Here is a 24,207-nt window from a genome sequence, read left to right as displayed (position 1 = left end):
AGGTCTTATATAGACAGGTGTGTGCCTTTCCTAATCAAGTCCAATCAGTTTAATTAAACACAGCTGGACTCCAGTGAAGGAGTAAAACCATCTCAAGGAGGATCAGAAGAAATGGACATCATGTGAGTTAAATATGAGTGTCACAGCAAAGGGTCTGAATACTTATGACCATGTGATATTTTCATTTGATTTTTCTGTCAAGATGGGGTGCTGAGTGACATTAATGAGGAATAAAATGAACTTTTTTGATTTTAGCAAATGGCTGCAATGAAACAAAGAGTGAAAAATTTAAAGGGGTCTGAATACTTTCCGTACCCACTGTATATACATGCTCTGGATTTATGAAGATATAAGTTTATAGCATATATTAAAGATCAAAAGTAAAATTTGTACTATATTAAGAAATATCTATATGAAGAATTTTTAAATAGAATACATATGCTCTCAACCTGTTGTGAGCATATTTACTCTGTGTAAAAAATTATGTTAACATATATTTTATTTATTTTTTTATTTATTAAAACTACAAACATGTAAAAAAAATTTAATGTTTATACATGTTTTACTTGTTGGGGAAAAGTGGTCTCATATACTTGTACACATATACTGACAGGCTTTGGGATGGATATATATTTATGTGACATACAGTATGTCTACAATGTAAGCATATATACATAAACGTGTATATTTGTGTCAATATATGAAATTGCTCCAATTTCTAATCGGTTTCATACATCATTTTTTTAAACTAAAAACATATATTTCATATATGGAAATTCAATATTAGTACATATATTACTTGCGCATGGGTTTAAAGACATTTTTTCTACATTCATGTTCAGTGTTTCCTAAAGTTAAGTCTAAAGTTCAGATTTAATGGCTCCTGAGTGTTTGATTTATACAATCTGAAGCTCATTGTCTCTGCCTCGCTTACTGGAACAAACTGTGGGGGAGAGTCGAGTAAGCTAAATGACTACATCTTCATGCTGGAGGTGCTAGCTATGTGAAATCACTCAGTGTGAACGGTGCTGCTGCAGCAGCAGCTCGCTGCCTGGGAAACATTACAGCTGAGGCACCTTAACTTTGACTTTGAATGCCAAATCAATACTTTACTTCACTGCACCTGCTGGAGGTTTGGGAGGATACCATCTCTATTATATTCTAACACTTTATGAATTGGCCCATGAATTCATTATTTGAACCAGGAGCTTTACTTCTTTTCATTTATTTTTGGTCTTTAGTATCCTATTTGCTTGTCATACATCATCCCTTGTATGTTTGACTGTCTTTTCTTAGCAGTCTCATTTTCTACCTCTGTTTGTCACTTAATGCTTTCTACCTGTGCTAGTGGAGGCTAATGCTAATGTCTATAAACGCTCACGTTTGTGGTTTTGAGTGAAATGTCCTGGCAACTATCTGATGGAATCCCATGAAATTTTGTTACAGACATTCATGTCCCCCTCAGGATGAATTATGGTGAGCCCCTTCCTGTGTGAGTAACCTGCAAACTCCATGTGGAGAGACAGAGGTAGCAGCAGCAGTGACGCAGCTGCCATGCACACATAACACAGGCAGTATGTTCCAGGTGTTATTCTGGCTATGACTTTTTATGCCTTACTATACTATGGCTTATGACTCATATATGATATATATGTCCCTATATCAAAAGTGACCATGTGTCACCTATTAGAAGATATAGTATTATCACATATATACATCCTCTGGATACATGAAGATATACCTTTATAACATATATGAAATGCACATAGTAAAATGCAACTTTATTGAAACAACATACTATGTTTGTATATGATTTTCTTAATAATTTCCTCTTAAATTTAAACATGTATTATCTTTTATATTCAAATGTATATAATATGAACATATACTGACAAGCTTTGGGATGGATATATATTTATATAACATATTTCTATAATATAAACAGACGTACAAAACATACATGGTTATATTAGCTAGATATATATATGTCAATATGTTATATTATTCCAATTTATAACAGGTATAACATTTGTACATATATTTCATTTATGCAAATGCAATGCATGCGCATATATTACATTTGCATATGGGAATTTAAATGATCTTAAATGTTAATAAACCGTTTGGTTGATGGCATTCAAAAGTCAATCTTTTTGTTTTGGAGGGGCAGTTGCATCCCTACCAATGTTGACACCAAACCTACACCCTTGTGGAGACCCTACAACTCGCTTTTCATTAAATTCACAATTATTCACATATCACGCTGAGAACAGCATCGGCTACATCTTCTGTAGCAGCCAAAACAAACAGTGCCCAGGGTCTTTCTTTTTTTTACTGTTGCAGTGTGACGATTTAAATTATGTTTGAAGTCAGACATTTCTCTGCTTCATGTTCGGGGGTTTTCTCTTTTTTTTTTTTTTTTTACCTTCCAGCACTTTATCCTATAAAAAAAAACATCAAGTTAGAGCACGCAGCCTCTCGACATTATATTGTGTCCTTTGAAAGTTACATGAAAATCCCAAATAAAAAAACACACACAAATCTGTTTGGGATAGAGCTATCTCATACTAAATAGGTTCCCCTGCTTATTTCCTGACTTTTCATTCAATGAATGTGTGTCTCCCATCCTTATAAATAATATTTGATTGAAATCCATTGAGAAGAAGCAACGCCCCCACACCCCACACTTTAATAAGCTGGTTTACAGGACAAGGAAGCACCAAGCCAAAAAACTAATCCCAAAATGAGTCTGAAAGCCTCTGCAGACATGAAATCATTGCTTGTTCTGCTGATGAACGAAATGGAGGCTGTTTCTGTCTGAGTCTGAGCCAAGTTCAATTACATTGAAAAGATAAAAGCAGTGTGTCAAATGTGTCCTCCCCCCTCTCTATTTTACTTCTCTATACCTGTTTTCTTTTTTCTCTTTCTCTTCTTTTTTTCTTCTTTCTCATTCAATCTCTTCTTCCTCTTCAACCCAATGAGTTCTCTCACTTCTTTCTCTGCAAGTGGCTCGTTATCAGCAGTCAGACAACCTGCAAATTGTACCATTATGTGCAGGTGTGTGTGTGTGTGTGTGTGTGTGTGTGTGTGTGTGTGCTGCAGTCACACTGAAGCATTTGAAGGACAGTTTTCAGATGGATTTTCCAGCAGTAAAGTGCTGAGTGGGCACAGACAATTTTCTCCTTATTTCTCCCTTGTCTTACATCCCTTCTCCTCTTCGTCCTCATCCTCCTCCAGCAGCATCAGACCTCCTTTAAAACGTTACCTGAGAGTGTGAAGATACAGCAGTTCCCCTGAGCAAGGCATTAACCCCCACTGACCCAACAGAGATGCTGCACTTTGTATTAATATATGCTGAGAGAATCAGAAGCAGCACTACCAACTCACAGACAGGAATGACTGAAAATCGGTGATGTAGTCGACCGTACATTCCTATTTTCTTTTTATGTAAAATATCAAAGAATACATTACAACTTTCATTACCTGATTATTAGCATTATTATCTCTTTCCAGAGTAAAAAGTGACTAAAGTCTATAAGTTATATTTAGCTTAAAATGTTAGCCATGTTGTTAGTCATTTTAGCAAGCAAACTCAAGACCTACCTTTTCTAATTTTATTTTATTTATGTGTCTATTTATTTACACATTTTAGTTTTACTGGTATGTCCTTTTACTCTATGTTTATTTTCTGGATTATTTTCCTTTTATCACTCTATCTTTATTTTGCTTTTAATACCCTACCGTTTATCAGTGGTTTTACTCACTTCAATACATTTCCTCTGTCTGTTTATTATTTTATCTTTATCTTCATTTTCCTGTCTTCTGTGTTTCCTCAATGCAAATGTCTGAGATTCAGGATAGCAGTTCCTCAGTTTCTGGGCTGCTTTTATTCTGTAAAGCATTTTATGTTACACTGTTTATATGAAAAGTATTAAATAGATAAAGTCTGATTGCTTGCTTGCTTGCTTGCTTGCTTGATTGATTGATTGATTGATTGATTGATTGATTGATTGATTGATTGATTGATTGATGTGTCTATTTTCATGAGAAGTCACAATGAAGCAAAAACAGACATGAGTGTTTAAATGGAGGTTGTGCAGTGTTGGAAGTACATGAGTACAGGTGTGTGAGTATTGCAGACACTATTGAACCAACTTAACTCAAGGCAGAGAGAGCAGCTGAGCTAACTGTAAAAAGATTAGAGTGTTTGTGTCAGAGGAAAAGCTTTGACATATTGTCAATAGGTTGATAAATTATTGTACAATATCCTGGATTTCATGCAATAACCATGTTTTTACTCCCACAAAACTGAGCCTACAGTATGGTCGAGTTTAGAGAACTAAGGCTTGGTAAAGTTTAGGAAATTATCATAGTGATGTACAGTCTGGCACAGAAGTCCGACATGCTACAGTCTTTACCTTCCACCCACAAAAACATAATGTCCTTTTTGTCCTTTTGCTACTTAATGGACAAACGATGTCAGCTTTGGCGCTAAAACCTGGCAACATAAATCATCCGCAATAAATATAGTGCTCAGAGATACTGAGTTGGGTGTTCAGAGTGTCCATGTGTTTAATCACTTTATAGACCTTTTAGTGCCAGTTGTCATATTAAATAAGTCTCATTCAATCAGGGAAAAAAGCAAATGTTGGTCAACTCTTAAAGCATAATTGGCACATGTAGATACTTCTATGACAGAGATTGCCTTTCAGGAGTTGTTGCACCTACAACAGATGAAACTGAATGAACCGGGCTTATGAATCCAACATAATCAATTAAATTAATGACAACAAGTCAAGACTGGATAATAGACACATTACTGAAGAATTGTATGCGTAATCTTTGTTTCAAGCCAACAATAGGGTTGTAGTTGAAGTCAAACCCTAACCCTAACCCTCCTTAACAAAAGGAAAAGGAGAAAATGTCGTCCTACAATTCTACAATGCTACGTAGCCAGCGTTAGCATTATCAGATTTTTAGTTACTATTGTCTTGTCAAGAGCAACAGGTATCGTTTGAATCGTCTGACTGGCACTTCCTCTTCAGGACAGACTGGATGCTACAGTGACTCGGTATCAGAATGTGATGAAATGGGCTAGGTGGTTAGCATGCTAACTTCAATGTACGAAAAGAAGTGATAGAAATAGGAGCAAAGCAACAGTTAACATTAGCATTGCTTTTCACCACAGGTTTTGGTGAGTAAAGGAATGAAGTTTTATGCTGAACTCGCAACATTTTTTCTAGAATGGTAGGTGAACTGCAGTAAATGCTAACGTTAGCTATGTAGCAATAACAAAACTTGCAAGTACCTAGGAGTAAAGTCTTTATCAGAGCAAACAGGAGAGTAGTGTCGAGATGATGAAACATTCAGCTTCACTGAGTGAGAATGATTCCTCTCCTTTATACCTGAAATACATGGACACACACGACGCACACACACACACACACACACACACACACACACACAAGCTTCTGCCTATACACACATAATGACCCATATCATAAATACAATAATCTAAAGATGTCCTCAGGCCTCCACAGCCAATCTTTCTGTGCAGTGAACCTCTTCCATCAGTACTATCTGCTGATGGACACGTCGTCGTTGTCATCATCATCATCATCATCATCATCATCATCATCATCATCATCATCCTTATTGAAATACCTTTATAAACAACCCCCCCCACACAAACACTGGAGAGATTTCCTCATAAAAAGATTTTCAATTCACTTTGCAATTTACTTTGCTTTGAACATACAAATTGAAGAGCAGATGGTGTTTTCCCAGCACCATACACACTTTTTTTTTATTTTCAGGAACAATGCTCACAACAAATTTATGTTCAAATAGAAGAAAAATCATCATCATACAAAAAAACCAACCTGGTAACCATTGTTTCTTAGCTCATGTGCCTCTCCACATTTTGGAAAGTGAGGACATCATTCAAGAGACAGGACATTTTGAGATTAGGTTTAGTTCAGCTTTAAGTTAGCGCATGGTATTACTTATTACTAGAAGGAAAATAAGTTTGGATCTGTTACAGTTTGATGCATGATGATGTCAATTACTCCTCCAACCTAAACAAGCATACAGGTCATTTTTTTCAACCTCCTGATACGACCCATGGGAGCGTCTCTAGAAATAGCGCACCTACGGCGGCAGGCATATGGGACCTTGGTTGTCATGGATACAATCATAAATATTCAGACTGTACCGTGAGCAGTGTACCAACCTTTATCGCCACGATTAGGTTTAGGTACAAAAACTAGTTGGTTAGGTTTAGTAAAGGTCATGGTTTGGGGTAAAATAACACTTCCTCAACATTAGAGGATCTTTGTTGTCATGGTTACAACAATAACAACATCAAATGGTCATGCATAATACAAACGACATAAACTGCTACATTCACATGGGAAGCGACCACCGATCCCCTGTGTCATATTCCTGTGGTTTGTCACTGCACTTTTCCCTTTGCTCCTGTCATAATTACTACGACCATTAGATGTCACCTAGCAACAAAATGTAACTATGGGTCATAACCTGCTGCACAGACAACCTATGGGCTCGTTTTTAAGAAGAGAACAGTCTCTAAAAACATCTAAAAGACTGATTGAAGGCCCCTAAAAACCTTGTTTTTGCTGAACTGTGATAGTTGAACTACTCACCTTGCTGTAGTGATGCTGAACTGTACTCCAGTACACCATGACATCACTGGTGGGTGTGGTTACAAATGAAACAAAGCCTTAAGAAACTCTTAAAATAATCATAACTTTGCATTAAAATACATTATTAGGCCCAAGTTTCTCCAAATTGTTGTATTTTCATACATTAGACTCCAGAGCTAATATGTTATGTATTTAGCTTGGGTTAAGGTAAGAATAAGGAATGAGGCTAAGCATATAGTTTCAACCCTGTTTCCTACAGATAACTGTCATAAATTACTAATTTGCAACCACAAATTTATTTTTGAGAGAAACACAATGGGACTCAGACTATGGCCACATTTTTCTCAACATAATGAGGGAATGTTTTAATGAACATATTCTACGTAGCTGCAAAACATTCAGTGAAAATGTATTTCATGATAATATACTGTATGTCATATGTTTAGATTATTACCACTTGACCAGACCCACAATCATTCCTTACATTAACCAAAGAGCTTTTGTTCTGTGAACTTTACCACTCACTCCTGACTTGTTCTTTAACTGAAAGCAATTATGTTTCCCTACAAAAACGTTCCTGGTAAACCTAATTAGTGGTATTTTCTAAGAGACAGAGTTGTTATACTCGGTGGTTATGTTTGCAGGTTGGAGGCTGGGGAATGTGTAGTCTGCGTATGGTACAAACTAGTGGGCGTGTGCCTCATTAACATGAATGCAAAATGAACCGCTTTCACTGACCTCGTCCTGTCAATATGAAGCTGTCAATATGACTGACTGTTCAATAGGAAACATTTAACCTCCTGACATTAGCACATTAACATCCTCGCAGGTCTCACAGTCACTCTGAGGAGACTTCATCCCATGTGACCAGTGAACAGATACATTAATTTTGTCTCATGCAAGTGTCATGGTTAAAGATCAGCCATTAGTTTTACAACAATGAACTAACACTAAAATGAACTACATTTATTTTTGTGTCAGCCTTTCATGATAAAACACCCACAAGCGAGCAAGCTAACCATGGCACAATCAGGCATAAGTTATGAATGACAATTAAGTGTAAAATTTTTGTAAAACATCTTATTCAGATTTAGTTTTTTAAAGTTTGTTTCTTTATTTTGCCATACTGCCCGAAGATTTAATTCTGCAAAGTCCAAATCTCCATATATGAATCGATGAGTTGCTGTTATGAGCGTTAGCATTAGCTTTGAGATCAGTAAAGCGGAAAAATAAAGGCTGTTCTGAAACTTTAAACAGTATTGCTTGCATGATACAACAAGGTGGATAAAACAGGATAAAACAAAGACTGAAAATGTCTGGAAAAGTGACAATATGAATAAATACTGCAACATTAAAGGTTTACTACCATGCCTCAGGATTTAAACTTTTCTCTACCGCCCAGCAAAACTTTGTAAAATGAGCTTCAATGTGAAACATAGATACAGAGAGAACTTTATGTTCATACTTACAGAAAGAAAAGATCCAGACTGCTAATTTTAAAATCAAAAACACTTTCAACAATTAGAGTATGCAGAAAGATTTTCAATTTGCTCATTTCACTAAACTCCAGAGGCCTGAACTATAAAACAAATTCAACAAACCCAGGATATGTTTTCATTATCTGGTTTTACTGAGCCTAACAATCGAAATCACACAATCATGTGGTCATATATTGGTGATTATCAGCTGGGTAAGTCAACCAAGGGTTTCTCAAACATGTTCACATAAAAGGGGGGGGGGGTGTCTGCAGCAAGTCCACTGGTAGAAGAGCAGCATATTTTACAAACAAAGAGCAAACTCTAATATTAGATGAATATGAAGGAGTTAAAACATAACCCAGGCTAAAAGCAACTGGCAAGTGCAACTGCCAAATTTAGGAAGGACATCTGCACATCGTGAGGGCACAAGTACATATGACTATAATAACATTTGTGTATTCCATTAAATGAATGTGTCGATTAGATGCATTCTATGATTTTAGTGGTGTTCTTTCAGCTGCAGCTGCAGCGCCGTCAAACGGACTCAGGAGCCATTAAAAAAGTAAATATGAAAACATCATTCAAAGTGGTAACAAGGCTTAACTTTAATATCTTTTAAGTACAACATGTACAAGGCTTCAGTCTCTGCTGTAGGATGAAATCAGTAGACAAAAGAAAAATGACAATGTTGCAGCAAACAGGGGAAAAAAAAATGAAATGAAGACGAGAGGAGGGAGCAGGGTAATCCAGAGAGGTTTGTCCCCTCAACATCCACAAACCAAGCTCCGTGGGATCTTCTATGAATGGTGATGTCATTTTCCAAAAGATTTGATTGGTTGGTAGGCAGAGTTTTTTATACGTGGTGATCTGTTATCTCCAACATAACTTGCTCTGGAGCAGGTTTTAACAGCATAAACTCAGGCTTAAACCTGAAGTTATCTCGCTAACCTCAAATCTTGCTTTGTGGTTGAGGCCTTCTGGACACCGGGCTCTTTATTTACCCGTCTGTCTGCCAACAGCTGAGACACAACTGCACTGACAGAAAAACTAACATTAACACTGACAGAAAGACAAATCATCAGATGCACCAGTCGTAGAAAACCAGTGTTTTACTGCACTGAACTTCCGCTGCGGACATTCGCAATCATTTTCAAGAACGGTTCCTGGAGAGAACTTTGGTAATAATTTGAGGGAAAATGGGAATTTCCTTTTAGAGGAAAACTATATTTAAACCCACATAGATATCAATAATTTTTCATTCATTATTGGGAACTGTATCCTCCACATATGTTGAATTTTATTCTTGTATAAATGTACTTTGTAATATTTAATAAATATAAACAGCAAAGTATGCTACAATATGCAGAATGAACAGGACAATGCGTTAAAGGGGGAACTTGTCAGCTGCCTCATATTTATTGTTATATGCACTTGTTTTCTGTATATTTCAACTCATGTCAACATCCAGGCTGTTTCAGCAGGTGTTCAGACGTAGGACAGAAAAAAATACATATTTCAAATACATTCATGCACTTTTGGCATCTTGAATCAAACATACAAAAAGCCTAAAGGCCAGAAATGAAAGTAATTCAGAGAACGAGGTCGTAAATATTCACGTTTTTTCCTTCGAGGAGGCTTCACTTCAGTCACTAACATCTGGGTCACAGTCAAACGTTACATATTGACAATTTTATCATGGTGGTGCCCACTGACTCATTATCACCCAATCCACACATCTGAAACAACAAACAAGTCACATGTCATGCTTTAACAACTATATTTAATCTTTTCTTAAAAGCGTTAATCGTCAAAATGATATCTAAAGCGGGCTGCTCCGAACAGCCCACCCAGCACCCAGCACCCTGCTCTCTGCAGCTCCGGGGGACGTCAGGTCTCTGTCACCGTTAAATGAAGTTTGGGGACTGTGAGAAGAAAAATCAATATCGATCAATACAAGGGGTTGACAGCTTTTTTTTCTCTCCACAATTCAAGATGCCTGAAGCTGCTTTTTTCTCGGTGATAGAGACGGTATTTGAAGGAGAGGAGATAAATGTTTGCTGATGCTGTAGACACGGGGGGGGGGGGGGGGGGGGGGGGGGGTCACGCCTCAATATATTTTAACTACAGACCAAATTGTGTCTCTCAAACTGGTGAAACACTGATTGCACTAAGTGCTTTATTTAAATAACATTCCATACCAAACATAATACTAACTTTTACTAAGTAATGACCATAGTTTAGTTACCATAACAACAATCTTTCTCAAGCCTCAACCAAACAATAGTTTCCATGTGCAGATGTTGCAAGAAGTGAGAATTTTTTTTAAATAGAAAAAGAAAAATGAAGAGTTTCATAGAATCGTTGTTTGCAGACATATTGTACTTCAGTGTGTTCCAGTGTTCCCAGTTCCTCTTCCACCTCAAGTTTTCATCCTCTTTGTTTCAAACAGAGAAATTCAACACTATCATTTCCGCCAAGAAGAATATTATATGTGTAATATAACATATAATATAAGACAAATTAAAGACTTTTGAAGATTATATAAAAAAAAAAAGGCCCATTGTCTGTGGTTTGTAATAGTGTATGTGTTAACTCAGAGCTCCTTCAGTCGTCTGAGTGAATAATAAGAGACTTATAATCTTTTCTGTCTGGTTTGTTAACTGCTTGTTTTTCTCTTGAAGCAAATCTTAAAGCTTCAAATGTTTCAGTGAAGATTTTTGAAATGTTCAAATATTGTCGTTTCTGGAATTTTCTACATCCTTGAGTCGATCACAGACAGGAGCCAATCAGCTGTCTAGTGAAATAACCAAGATAAAGATTAAAGATGGTGTAAGATTAACCATTAAAGCACTAAACTTGCATCTGGCATCTAATGTTAAGTTCATTGGAACAGATGCGATCATTAGCACAGAGCCCCAATTCAAAATGTCTGTCCATGATGCTCCAGCCCACACATGGAGGAGACTTGACTCCAGCTGGCTGATAAGAATAATGTGAATAATTCTTTCGGACGTTTGTTGGGCTCACCGGCCCACACATGTCCCTTAGAGAGGCTGATTTTGAATGATTTTATTAGAAACTGTCTCTGAACCGCCTGGAGGAGGGCAGCCTGTTTCTTTAGAGGAGATATGACCTAATACATTGAATTTGTGGTTTAACAGGGAGGACTTTGTCATTTAGAGCCAGATCCTGAGCGAACAGTCTTTATGCTAAGCTAAACAAAGGTGAATAAGTATTTCTCTCTTTAAATGATGTGCCATTGATTTACAGTAAAATTACGCTGCGCTCATGCATTATGTCCTGCACAATCTTTGTTTCAGCTGTAATGCATCACATTGAGGAGGTAAACAGTACCAAGTCATCACTTTCATATTAACATGAATTAAAACACAATGCCCTTTAAAGCTCCATGTAGTCTAAAGGTTTCTGTCCATGTGTTGTTTGATCATAAAGCAGGTTTAGCTTCTATATTAATACTGTGAAAGTATCAAAGCCTCAGTCCACAGAGAAATGCACACAGCCTGTATTCAGAAACTGAGCCCTAAAACCAGCCGCCGGGACTTCTGTAACTTTGTGATGTCACAACAAAGCAGTCGTTGTATCACTCAGAAAACAGTCAGCCAATCAGAAGAGAGGAGGCTCTGAGCCTCTCTTCTGATTGGCTCACCAACCTGTTGTTACTCGAGCTTCAGACAGAAGCTTGAGCGAGGAGATGTCAAACTACACTGAGATGGTTTTTGGTTTTTAAAACCACAAAAATATTCTTATGGATCAACGCTTCAAATAAAACACATGAAAAGTGTAAATATGGGTCTTTTAAAATACCTGGTTGTCAATTTTTATTATTTGTCACACATTTCTGATGGCATCTTTAGTCAGAGCTGACAAAAATTCCTTTCCTTTGAAAATTCTTTCAAACATGAATGTTATTTTGAGCTCAAAGCTCACAGAGACCTTTGTGTCCAAATCTAACCAAAGCTGGTGAACCTGCTACCTTTCCAACCACCACCTGTCCAGACTGTTTTTACCAGCTCTCTGTAATCCGCAGCACAGTGAGAGTGAGAGCATTCAATGCAGATCTGTTTCTAAAAATAATAAATTAGGAGAGAAATGAGAAAGGGATGTGTGCAAGGAACAAGGTGTGCATTAAAAGAATTTAATTGCACAACAAGGAGACAACCACACACTGCCTTGTCTTGCATGCCTCCACGCAGACTTCAATGTGGGAGGGAATTATTGGCAACTATTTATTACTAGCTGTAAAAAATAATAACAGTTCACAGTTATGTTGATGGAATATTGAGAGCAATGGAGATGTTTCTGCCACTGCCACTCCCTCACAGTAAGCTAGGTAGGCTGGACAGCTACTACTATCTGGCCCACACTTTGGCTACATGCTTGTTTTCTTCTGGCTTGGTAACGCGGCCTGAATCTGGCCCATATACAGTTTGATTGTCAGATGCTACTTCCACATGTGGGTCAATTCTGGCACACACACAGCCAAAAAATCTCCCTTCTGTTAACCAATACAGGAGGATAACAGCCAGTATCTGGCCAGATGTGGAAGTATATGGGCCAGACTTGGGCTGAAGACCCTGGTATTTATCTTTTTCAGCTATACCAGTTCACCCACTGGGTCCTATGGGTTAATTTTGTTGTGTCACCGGTCATGATAACTTCATAAGTGGCACCACAAGGAAACTAAAATAGGGAAAATTTAAAATACTTCACGAATATGAACAGAAAATAAAATTGGAGCCCAACATGACTACATTTTTTTTTCACAACGTTTCATGTCTACGATGATAAACAGACACATGGATGTAATCCAACAGTAGAGAGTGACAGCAAAAACAATCAAACTCATGTCCAGACTCAAACAAACCCAGTGTGAACACAGCCGGAGATTAGTTCTTCTTTGTGGCCAGCGCATGCTTTTACAAGTGATTGAAATTGACCTGAACCACATGTGCGTTAAAGGTTTTAATTCACACCCCCACAGCCAATCAGAAACAAGAATTCAGCCAGAGTTCAATGAAACAAAAAAAAAAAAAGAGAAACTTTCAGGTGCTGTTTGTTTTGCTGTTCCCTGATTGGATGTGATATTTCAGTTTGCACAAGATGCGCTCGTTTTCTTCAGGACCTGCTTTTGTTTGGCTAGCTGTCGGATCAGTGGGGACGCAAACCAAACCAAATCATGCTACACGGTGGCTAGCCTGTTCCCCCACTGCACGCCGCAGAGCTGAAGGAGACAAGAGGCAGAATTTATCTCTGACAGGCAGCTTCTCCCAAAACTCTTCATCCACTTTTCTCCACCAGGAACCTTTTTATAAAAAAAAAAAAATTCTCATCATAAATGAGGAAAATGACGGTTTCCAACAAAGCTGAAGGCCTGTTTTTGTGCTCAGAGCCTTGAGTGATGAAACTGAACTTTTAGCACAAAAACACAAGCTTTCATTGACATTTAGTTTAATGCTAATAAAAGAGGTTCCCGGTGGACACACAGCTTCAGTTTGTCCTTCTCCTTCGCTCCTCCTCAGGTTTCTTTTTTTTTTTTTAATCCTCCAATTCTTTCCCAGTTTTCTATTCTGTCCAGGTCTCTGTCCCGCCCTCACGGACTCTGCTGCTCCATGTTATCAATCAAAGGTTCTTTCTTCAAAAACTGCAGATGTCTGATGGACCTCCACACCCCGACATAGCTGTCACTGAGCGACTGACCAGGGGTGGCGCTCTCCTTGTGGAGGTGCTCCCTCTGCATCTCCAGCGCCTCTTTTTCCGTCATGACACGAGAATTCACGCCCGCTTCTCCGTCTCCTCGTCCGCCATCTCCTGTCCACAACTGTCCGTTAGCCAAACTGGCCGGCGCCGCCTCCTCCTCCTCCTTCCCATCGCTGCTCACCACTCCCTCTATCTCCGGTTGTCCTGGATCAGATCCAGTGCCGGCGGCTGGCCCGTCACCGTTCAGCGGCGGTTTCTCTTGGTAAGGCTCCCCGGGCAGCGCGCCATCCTTCCCTGCCCCTTCTAGATCCTCGTACGAGCTCTTCTTCTTCGTCTCAAAGTATTTTACCACGCAGTAGGTGATGGAGCCGACCGTGTTCACCACCACGCCGCCGATGAACAGCCCGGTCGGCGCGACGTCGCTGAACGCCAGCATGCCGACAGTGATGGTGGCGATGCTCTTGACCACGCCGACGAAGCTGGTGGTGACGGCGGAGTTGATGTAGGTGCAGTGCAGCGTGGTGAAGTTCATGGCACAGCCGATGAAGATGCAGAAAACGAAAATGACGGTGATGTGGGGGTCGTTCCAGCCCTCGTATGACCACATGTTGATGGCGTCCATTGAGATGAGGGAGCACACCAGTAGCACCTGAGACAGAGAAAACGTTAGTAAGGACCAAACCAAGGTACAGGGAAAATGAAGGGGGAGTGAAGGGGTGAAAACAATGTTGGATTTAAAAGACTTAAAAACATGTTTTTGCAAAAATGACTTTGGAGGAAGGAAAAGAATTCAACATGTCTGGTAAACCTCAAGGACACAAAATGTGCTTTGCTGAGTAACGCAACTGTAAGCACAAGAAAGGCCAACAGAGAAGCTTTAAGGCAACGGAGAAAAGGTCGTAAAGGGGAAAGGCAAAGAGAATCAGGAAGGACATAAAAAGGAAATAAATAGAAGTTAAGAACAAAACAAAAAAGGCATGAAGAAGCATTAGACTAAGAGCAAGAAAGGAAAAGAAGAAAGAGACAAAGACTTAAGAGACAGAAAGAGTTTCAGAAAACTGTGAGAAGAAAAAGAGACAAGGGGAGAGGATGGAGAGAAAGAGAAAAACAAGAAGTAGAGAGAAAAATCTGATCTTAAAGTGAGGTGGAGGTAAAGCTGAGCGAAGAAAAGTAAGAAGAGAAAGAGAAAAGTAAGAAAAAAAAAGAAAGACAGGGACAGACACAAAGACAAAGGTGAGTTAAAGGGAAAGCATGAGGAAATAAACAGAAAGGACAAGGAGGAAAGAAGAAAGGAGGAAACGACAGAAAAGGCAGGCAGAAAAACAGAGACAGAATAAGTAAAAGAGCTAGAGGAGAAACAGAACAAGAGAAAATGAAAATGATGGGGCAGAAAGGTAAAGAAAGGGAGGGAAAGAATAAGAGGTTGAGACAACAATAAAAATTGAAGAATGAATGTAAAAAAGAAAGGAACAATGAGAAACAAAGAAAAAAAAGGTCAAAATTAAAGAAATAAACAGAGAAAAGTCGAGCAGACAATGGAAAATAAACAGAAAAGTAAAACTTAACGTTAGAAACCCCTCAGTGCGAATCCAAACCCCCAACCCCTCACTCGAGGGGTTGGGGGGGTCGACAGTCCTCACCGGTGAGGCCATGATGGCGATGGCGTACTGTGCGGTCAGCGGTCCGTGCTCGCTGTCCAGACTGGTTTTCTGGATCAGGACCAGGTAGGAGGCGTGGATGATCACCGCCAACACGCCGGTGACGTAACCGAAGGGGTCGCCGGTGAGATCGCCGGCACCTGGAGGGAAAATTAAGAGGAAGGAAAACAAGTTTTGACAGTTTTCCTGATGTTTGTGGAATATTTACTTCCCTTTTATTATCTGTGATACGTATTTCTACTGTTGTTATTTCCTGCAATGAAACCTTTGGCTTTTAAAAGGAAAAATACAAAAAACGAATGGGAGTAACGTCACATAGCAGCCTACATTCTCATTTCATTTCTTAGATATTTCAGCTGTATTTGTGTATGAATACCTGGAACTCTATAGTAATATTTTGAGTGATTATGATGACAAAGTTGCGATTTCTTTAGTTCCTGACTTTGTTGCATTGACAAAATGTGAAGTCAGATTTATGCACTGAAGAAAATGAGGCCATGCATGTGGGGTAAGGACACTTTATAAGGTGCTAAACAAAGACAAAAATTAAGTGGGTTATAATATTTCCAGCTGATTCTTTTCAGAATGAGATCTCTCAAATAAAAATTTAATTTATTAATGTTATTTGTTCTAACTCCACCATAGATTATGAAGATTAACTGATGTGTTCACCAAACATGACGTAGCTAGTTTGGTTGGCGCTGTTAGAAAGAAAACTTATACTTAACCTATACTTAACTTGTGGTTTTAATCACGAGCCCAAGGAGAACACCCAGGGGAGCACATACCTCCACAAAGGCCAAACATTTTGTGCAAAACTGTAACTGTAAAACTGCAAAACATCTCGACAGCATCAATATGTTTGATTTTTATATTAAGATCCAGACATTTCCTGAGAAACTGATGAAAATGTTAAAAAAAATGTCCCATCTCTTAATGTTAAGGAAAGTGATTTAAAAAAAAAAGTCTTGGAACTGCCCCTTTAACCAGACCAGCACCAAAATGTCATGGGTTTGATGTCATTAGAAGCTTTGAGATTCCCTATGTCAAGCATTTGCCCTGATGGAGGTCCAGTGAAAAGCCTGGCTCTGTCATTAAAACATGCATCAGACTTGATTTGAATGTATGAGTTTTCTCTAAAGAGGCAATGACAAAAACAGAGTAAACAAAAGGAAGAGTGTGGGAGTTTGAAGGGGTGAAAGACAAGGAATCAGGACAGATGATGAATGGAGTTAGAATGAAGCAGGAGGGGGAAAAAATAAAGAACATACTGAATAAATCCTGTGCTGAGTCTGTATGTAGGCTTAAAACTTACATTCAGCCTGGGAGTGGGACACCACACACACACACACACACACACACACACACACACACACCCACACACACATCTACTCACACAAAAATACACAACTTCAACACCAAATCTGTCTCAGTGGGAAATGTGGATCTGATCTGGACTCATATCTAAAAATGTGTGGATATAAAATAAAAATCATATTATCAATTTTATTTACTGGTTGAAAAAGCCTCCAAATCTATGATTGATTTCTCAGACACCAAAACTGAAATTAAAGGAAGTAAAAGTTAAACATGTTTCAATCATGTTTTATGTGGAATCTGATCAGCTTGTTGCATTGAATCGATCACGATCAGTCATTTTAATGACTTCCCACACATGTGGTTCTTTGTGTGTAAAACTGATTAACCATTACATTAATTTCTCAATTTTAAAAATGCTTCAATCTTTTTTCCCAGCAGTAAATTTTCCTCGTCCATTACTGTTAATGATCCTGAAGGCATGAAAAAAAATACAGATAATTAATTTCCTGAATCAATCTCCTCTGCTGCTCAGTGTTTGTTAGGCAGGAAGGGGGTCGAAACATTAAGTGTGAAATGTGCAGAACATGATTCTAATGGACAGATTCATCATACTGGGTCTAATCTGGGTGATAATCACCTTTTCTCCTGTGATAATGGAATATTTGCATCGTGATGTCATTTCAGCAACGGTTTGTTTGTTAATGACTGAAAATGAGGATCACATGTAAATATTCTGTAAATAAATAAATGAATAGTTGTTTATTATCTTCTTTTGGGGGGGGGGGGGGGGGTATGGTTCCGGTTAAGCGTTAATAAATGCATCACGTGTCACGCTCAACCAGGATCATAAGCTTTCCCTAACCTCACATTAGCATTGTGAGTCTCTAAACGTTACAATAAAACGTTTAATAATGCTGTAGCTACTGCAGAGCACATATTGTTTCGCAAGATTGGATAATTTGGCAGAAAACAAGCGAAATACACTGTGAGTGAATATTTTCTCCTAGTGGTGCCAGAGTAAAAGTCATGAAAGTAAGTAGAATGTATCATCCACGGATTTGATAGATGTTGAGATATTTCGCTCTGAAACACAAACGTCAACCTCATGGTGGCGCTAAAAGAAAAGTCAGGGGATCACCAGGATTAGTTCATCTAACAAAATGTCAAGACCATCACCAGACATCAAGACCAGTCTGGACCAACTGGCAGACGGACTGACATTCCTACAGCCACGCAGCTAGCATTGCTAACAACCTGTCCATAGTATTTTTAAAACAAGTATTTCCTTTTAATTATAGTTTTTAGGACTTTTCTCCCCAGAACTTGTCTTCTCAGGTACTTGCCCCCAGACACATTATCACTGTCTACAACCTCTTCTTATTGACCGTTATTAAAGTTACCAAAACCAACCATTAACTTGCGGAGCTTGTTGGTTACACAGTGTGGTATAAAACATTTGTGTTACTAGAAAAACTTATATAACCATGTTTAAATATAACATTACATGAGCATCACATGACAAATGTATGTCAATCATAGCGATAAACCCATTGAACCAACTCTACTGTTCCCCACAGCTCTATGGGGCATTTTAGCATCTTTTAGCTCATTATTTTGGTTAGCGCAATTTTACGCCACATCAGGCAGCAGCTTTCAGCAAAATGTCTCTAAAAACATACTTCACGTTACCTGAAGCTAGCTAGATATTTTTTCTCACAAATTCGCAGAGACCAAACCAGAGCTAAAAAAGAGTGAGTATTATGATTTAGATTGATCAGGATGACACAGCCAAATCAATGCTAATGTTGCTCTGTTGGATGTGTAAATAAGAAACTTTTTTTTTTTGGAAAACAAGTTCAACACATCAACTTACAGATGATGATATGTCAGTGTTGTGTTCACAGCTTGCATCTGTTGCCCACTTGTTGGCTGTCGAGCTGCACACAAAGCCACTATAACAGGGATGCTCATGAACACCCAAACTCACTTATTCTCAATTGAAATATATTGTGATTAAACAATGTTAAAAATTTCAGTAGCTGTTTTGAAATTTTGAAGTACAGCAATTTGAAATAACACAAAAATGGTCACAAATTTCGGTGCAAATTTTGGTAAAGTTGCTGCAAATTCAATAATTTTGTGCTGAATAATCATAGAAAATCACAGAGATTCTGAAGACACTGTGTGCGGGTGCCGTATGTGTTCACTGTGTGTTTACCAGCCAATGCAGCTCCGCCGGTGGTGATAAGCACGGCGGTCACCACACCGAAGGACGGCATGCCGTTCCTCAGCACACACACTCCGATGCTGAGCGTGAAGAGCGGCAGGCAGCGCTTGAACACGACATACATGGGCAGGCTGAGGCCACGCAGAGACCACAGGGTGAGAGTTGACTGCAGCGTGGAGAGGATACACACCGAGGCAAACTCCTGCACAGAGAGAGGGAAACACACACACATACACATTTTTGTCACATAAGAGGACACTGCATTGCCTTACATTTACTCCCTGTAGGCTTAATTCTATGTTAACCATGATCACTTGCATGATAATATCATATAAACCTCACCTTTGTACAAAACTCTAAGATTTTCTGATTCACCAAGTGGGGAACAGCTTTTTGTCCTCAAACTCGGGTGAGTCCCCGAAATGTACATAAGACAGATACACCTCTGGCTCTGTGAGGCTATAATGCTCAGTGGTGTAAAGAAAACCAAACTGACTCACTGATCAAACTAAAAAATGATATTGTTAATGCTGATGTTTAGCAGGTAATTACTACCATGGTCAATGATTAAGTTTAGCATTTTAGCATGCTAACATTTTCTGGCATGCTAATTAGCCGTAAACAATAATTAGAATTGTACCCGAATTAGAATTGTCCAAGTTGACTCTAAGTTTTTATTTTTTTAACAAATTATTCAAATTTTCAGTGAGTATTTACAGATTCATAAAACACTGAGATAAGTGCAGAGTTTTAGCTCCAGTTTAAACATTTTCAACTGCATCATTTGCGCACTACCACAGGCAAATTTCTCTATTATCACCTTTTTCCACTGAAGTTTATAGTCATGCTCTTAGCCTACGATGCCCTGAGAGATTTGACAATCTGAGAATAGAACAAACTGATTTTTTTTTTATACCTGCTGTGAAAAGATTACCAAAGTTATTACAAGTTTTCACAACAATTGTGACAACATTCAGTTCCATAAAACCAAGAGAAAGTAAAAGTTCTATCAGTCTGTTTCTCTGAATTACTTCACTTTCTTTCTGGTTGTGGATGATTAATTGCGTGAACCCTGTCGTTCATCTGCCGGTAGCCACCATTTTCCTTCAGGACCTGGATTCAACAAGGAACTGGAAACAGTTCAAAGATCCACTCAGTGCACGCCCTGCACATTCAAATGTTTGGCAGAAATTTCATGCTTGATGAGGGCTGTGTAGCTATAGCCTAGGTTTTTTTTCATGTTGATGGTTGAAGATTAAAGTAGGTTTTAGCCATGGTAACAGCTCTGTCTGGTTCAGAGTTAAATATCTCAACAAATATGTCCTTCATTCACCGGATATTTCTTTTAGACATTCACGGTTCCCACAGAATTAATCCTAATGACTAACTTTTCTTTTAGCACTTCAATCAGATCAACATTTCCTTCAGTTCATGACAGGATTCTGTAGTTCCAAATCTACTAACCAAAACAACCAATAATCTTTGTACTATTCATCCAGCAACTTTTTTTCTCAGGTTTTAGTTTTTAGTTTAAGACTTATCTTATACTTGTACTTCTACTTATACTATATATACTACGAGTGTACTACCGAAAGCAGCTGTGATGTTCCATGGTTTGTTTTAACCTTAATGGAAGAGATGTTTTTATGGTTGGAAAAAAAAGAAATCACATCACTTTGCACTCACCTGGCATCATGTCCGCCTCTCCAGCAAAGTGGCTAAAAAGATTACCCACCACCTGAGAAGTTTGTACTCTCTACACACTTTACTGTAACACATTTCACACACCCCCAAGCGACTGAAATGTTCAGCGTGTGTGACATAGTTTCTCCAGGTCAAATAGTCCTGGATCAGATCTAGGAACCAGAATCCACTTAGCTGTATGTGATGTTTCACTGAAATATGACTTTGTGGTTTCTTTGGTTAATGCATGGTGAGTTGAAAGTAGGAATAAATGTACTTTAAAAAAAACTGTTACTCATTCATTCAGGCGAAATGTGCCTAGTTTTCTGCCTACGTCATTTAGAATCTGAGCCAAAGCAGCTTCATGACCAAGCCCTAACATTTTATATGTATTTTAAAGTCAAATTGAAATTTCATTTCTCACTTCTTTCACTTCTTCAACGAGGAAATAACCTGCAGTGGATCAAACTTTTTGTGGAAGACTGTTCTGTAAAAAACGAGCCCATAGGTTGTTTGCGCAGCAGGTTATTATGACCCATAGTTATGTTTTGTTGCTAGGCAACATCTACGGTTTGTAGTAATTATGACGGCAGCAAAGGGAAAAGAGAGACGAAGTTCATGTTAGAAGGAGGTTGAGGTGACACAGGAGAGTGGTGTTCAATTCCCATGTGAAACCAGCAGTTTATATTGTAACCATGACAACAAAGATCATCTAATGTTGACGAAATACTTATTGTAACCCAAATCAGCATCTTTTCCTAAACCAAACCAAGCCATGACCATTATTACAGTAATGAAGGTAGCAATGAAGGTGGGTACATGTAGGGGCGAGCCGTCCCTGCCTGCCTGCCGGGGGCGCTGTGTCAGGAGACTCGTATTAGAGGGTTGGTGGACTTGTTGTACATACTTGTTGTACGTACATATATATATACATATATATATATATATGTATATATATATATGTATATAATAGTGTAAAAGCAACAGCAGTGCCTCTAGTGGTCATAAACTTACAGGACACCTTTAACTGACACCTGAGAGCTGGTGTTGCTAGGAGACGAACTGTCAACTTCCGTGGTGCTCCACTGACTGACAACGACTAGATTACAAACAATGATACAAGTCTTTCTCCCCTTTTAAAATGTATCCCTATAACATTAGCTTTCAAACGTAAGTGAGTTTAACCGTCTGTTACTTCGTGCCTCTGACTTGCATCGACTTCTTGTCTTTAATGGATCAAGTGGTGGAGATGGAAAATAACCAGACTGCGAAAAGTCCCAGCGACCAGTTGGTCCTGTGATCTCTGCACACCTGATGTTCCAGTGACAACACAGAGAGCAGAGAACGCTCAAAACTAAAAGCACAGATGTGCTAACATCAGCCCCACAGCTGGTTAACTGGAACTGACTGATTTATTGATTGATCAGATTTTGGAATAGAAGCAACATAACAAACAATTCTGTGTTTGCACCAATCAGAGATTAGTGCTAACGCTGTCAGTCAGCACCAAATATTCTCAGTCCCTGGAGAATGACAACAGAAGGAGGGAAACAAACCTTCTTCCTTCCTTCTTCTTTTTTTTTTTGGTCTTTTTGATAAACGGTCCTGCTAACTGTAACAGTCATTCAGCTACTCAAACAATCCAGTTGTCAATCCAGTCAGTCAAACAGTCAAACAGCCAATTTGCATTGAAATCGATATGTTTTTTTTTTCTTAATCGTGCCAAGAATGTCCAGTCATCCATATTTTTCAACATGAAATATATATTATTAACTTTTACTGATGGTGTGGAAACCTTTTTTTATCACTTTTCCCCCTTTGGCACATTGGCACTGTTCGTGAATCATTGAAACAGTCTGGTGTTTGTCTCAGAACCTGAGAATATTTGTGTCCTAATTTTTTTTTACAGCTGCGGGTTGAGAGAGAGGTTGAAAGTTTTAAAATGACTGCAGGGTATCTACAACTACTTTTACTTTTATTATTTCTGTATTTTACAACAGTGGAAACAGATTTGTGGAATGTATTAGATATAGCTCATTAAATTCAAGAAGCATTCTAACTATGTAATTTCGCCAATTTCTCTATATCTACATTTTTTAGTATTATGTTATATTTTCAGCCTGATTTTACATGATCAATCTCCGGGACAAAGGCTCCACTACAAGGATTCCAGTTTTGTGGAATAAATCAAATCCTCTGAAATCTCACAGTCCTTGTTGGCGAGTTTTTACCTTGGAGAGCTGAAGGCTGAACGCGGGGATATTGACCTTCCCCAGCCGCCTGAGGGTCTCCAGAGTAAGCGCCGCGGTGCTGCTGGTCAGGAACTGGATGAGCGTCAGGAAGCTGAAGTGATAATTAGTGATGAGGAACTTCAGGAGGATGTTCAGAGAGCCGGAGAAAACCCCGTGCGCAACGGCCACGGAAATGCCCAAAAGCCGGCTCTTAAACACGTCCATGTTGGTCTGCAGGTCGCTTTGTAGCAGGTCAAACTGGAGATTTAAAGAAAAAGTACCGGTCGAGGGAAACCCTCTCACTGCCCGGTTTGGAGAGGTTTTGTGTCGGGGATGAGGGGGGTGGCGGGGCGGGGGTGGGGGTTTTACGCACAGCCGCGACGCACTGCTGCTGGACGGAGCAACGGGAGGAAAGGGAGGCTGTGAGGCGGTGAAAAGCAGCGGTTAGTAGCGTCTGTGGAGGGAAAGGAAGCTGCAGTCAGGAGCTTTCAGTGAAAAAAAAAGAAAAAGAAAAATGAAATCTGAAGAGGAAACAGATTTTTGCTTCGGTTCTGCTGACTCGTCGCTTTTCTTTTTCTTTTCAGTCCAGGACTCCTTTTCCCCAGCTGTAAATAAAAACATTCAAAACCTCAGTCATTTTTCTTGTTTTGTTAGTTTCCACTCACACATTCAAGACTTCATCACTGACTTTTTTTCTTTGCGCTTCTGTTTCAAGGAGAGAGAGAGAGAGAGAGAATCCCTCCCAGGAACTATCAGAGGGAATAAAAGAGGAGAAGAAGTGAATCCCCTGGAATGAAAGCTGCAGCAGAACAGTACGACAGGAGCGCAGCAGATGTACAGGAGCGTGTACAGTAGAGGGGAGGTCGTCCTCTGAGAGCTGCCAGTGAAATATGACATTTTGCCGCAGCGCCTCTTGGCTGTGCACCCGAGGGAGGGAGGGGGAGGGAGAGAGAGAGAGAGAGAGAGAGAGAGAGCGAGCAGGGGGGTGGAGGTGGGTATTGTGTCATTGAGGTTCATTCATCCAACTTTTATTTGTACAGCGTAAGCCAGTTAGAGCAGTTCACGGTCTTTTGCGTCTGTTTAAAAGGCAAAAAAAAATATATAAATGACCTTAAACTTACAGAACTGAAGGGGGGGGGGGGGGGGGTTAGGATGCATTAAATAAAATCTGAATACTCAAGCCTTGAATAAAACCTGATTAAGATCAGAGAGATCAAACAATGACAC

General features: G+C 39.1%; 1 protein-coding gene across 1 annotated transcript; it reads right to left on the bottom strand.

Annotated features, from left to right (window-relative positions):
• Nucleotides 1-11,949: 11,949 nt before the first annotated feature.
• slc35d3 (solute carrier family 35 member D3) lies at nt 11,950-23,329 on the bottom strand. The gene is made up of 4 exons (XM_056363487.1): nt 22,981-23,329; nt 19,058-19,268; nt 15,502-15,659; nt 11,950-14,510 (listed from the first exon to the last, which is right to left on the bottom strand). Exons 1-4 carry the CDS (start codon nt 23,203-23,205, stop codon nt 13,755-13,757), a joined length of 1,350 nt encoding a protein of 449 aa, XP_056219462.1. The 5' UTR covers nt 23,206-23,329; the 3' UTR covers nt 11,950-13,754.
• Between the last annotated feature and the right edge of the window lie 878 nt (nt 23,330-24,207).

The sequence above is a fragment of the Seriola aureovittata genome, chromosome 19 (genome assembly GCF_021018895.1).
Source record: "Seriola aureovittata isolate HTS-2021-v1 ecotype China chromosome 19, ASM2101889v1, whole genome shotgun sequence".
Classification (NCBI taxonomy): Eukaryota; Metazoa; Chordata; class Actinopteri; order Carangiformes; family Carangidae; genus Seriola; species Seriola aureovittata.
This window is presented reverse-complemented; position numbering and strand designations above follow the sequence as displayed.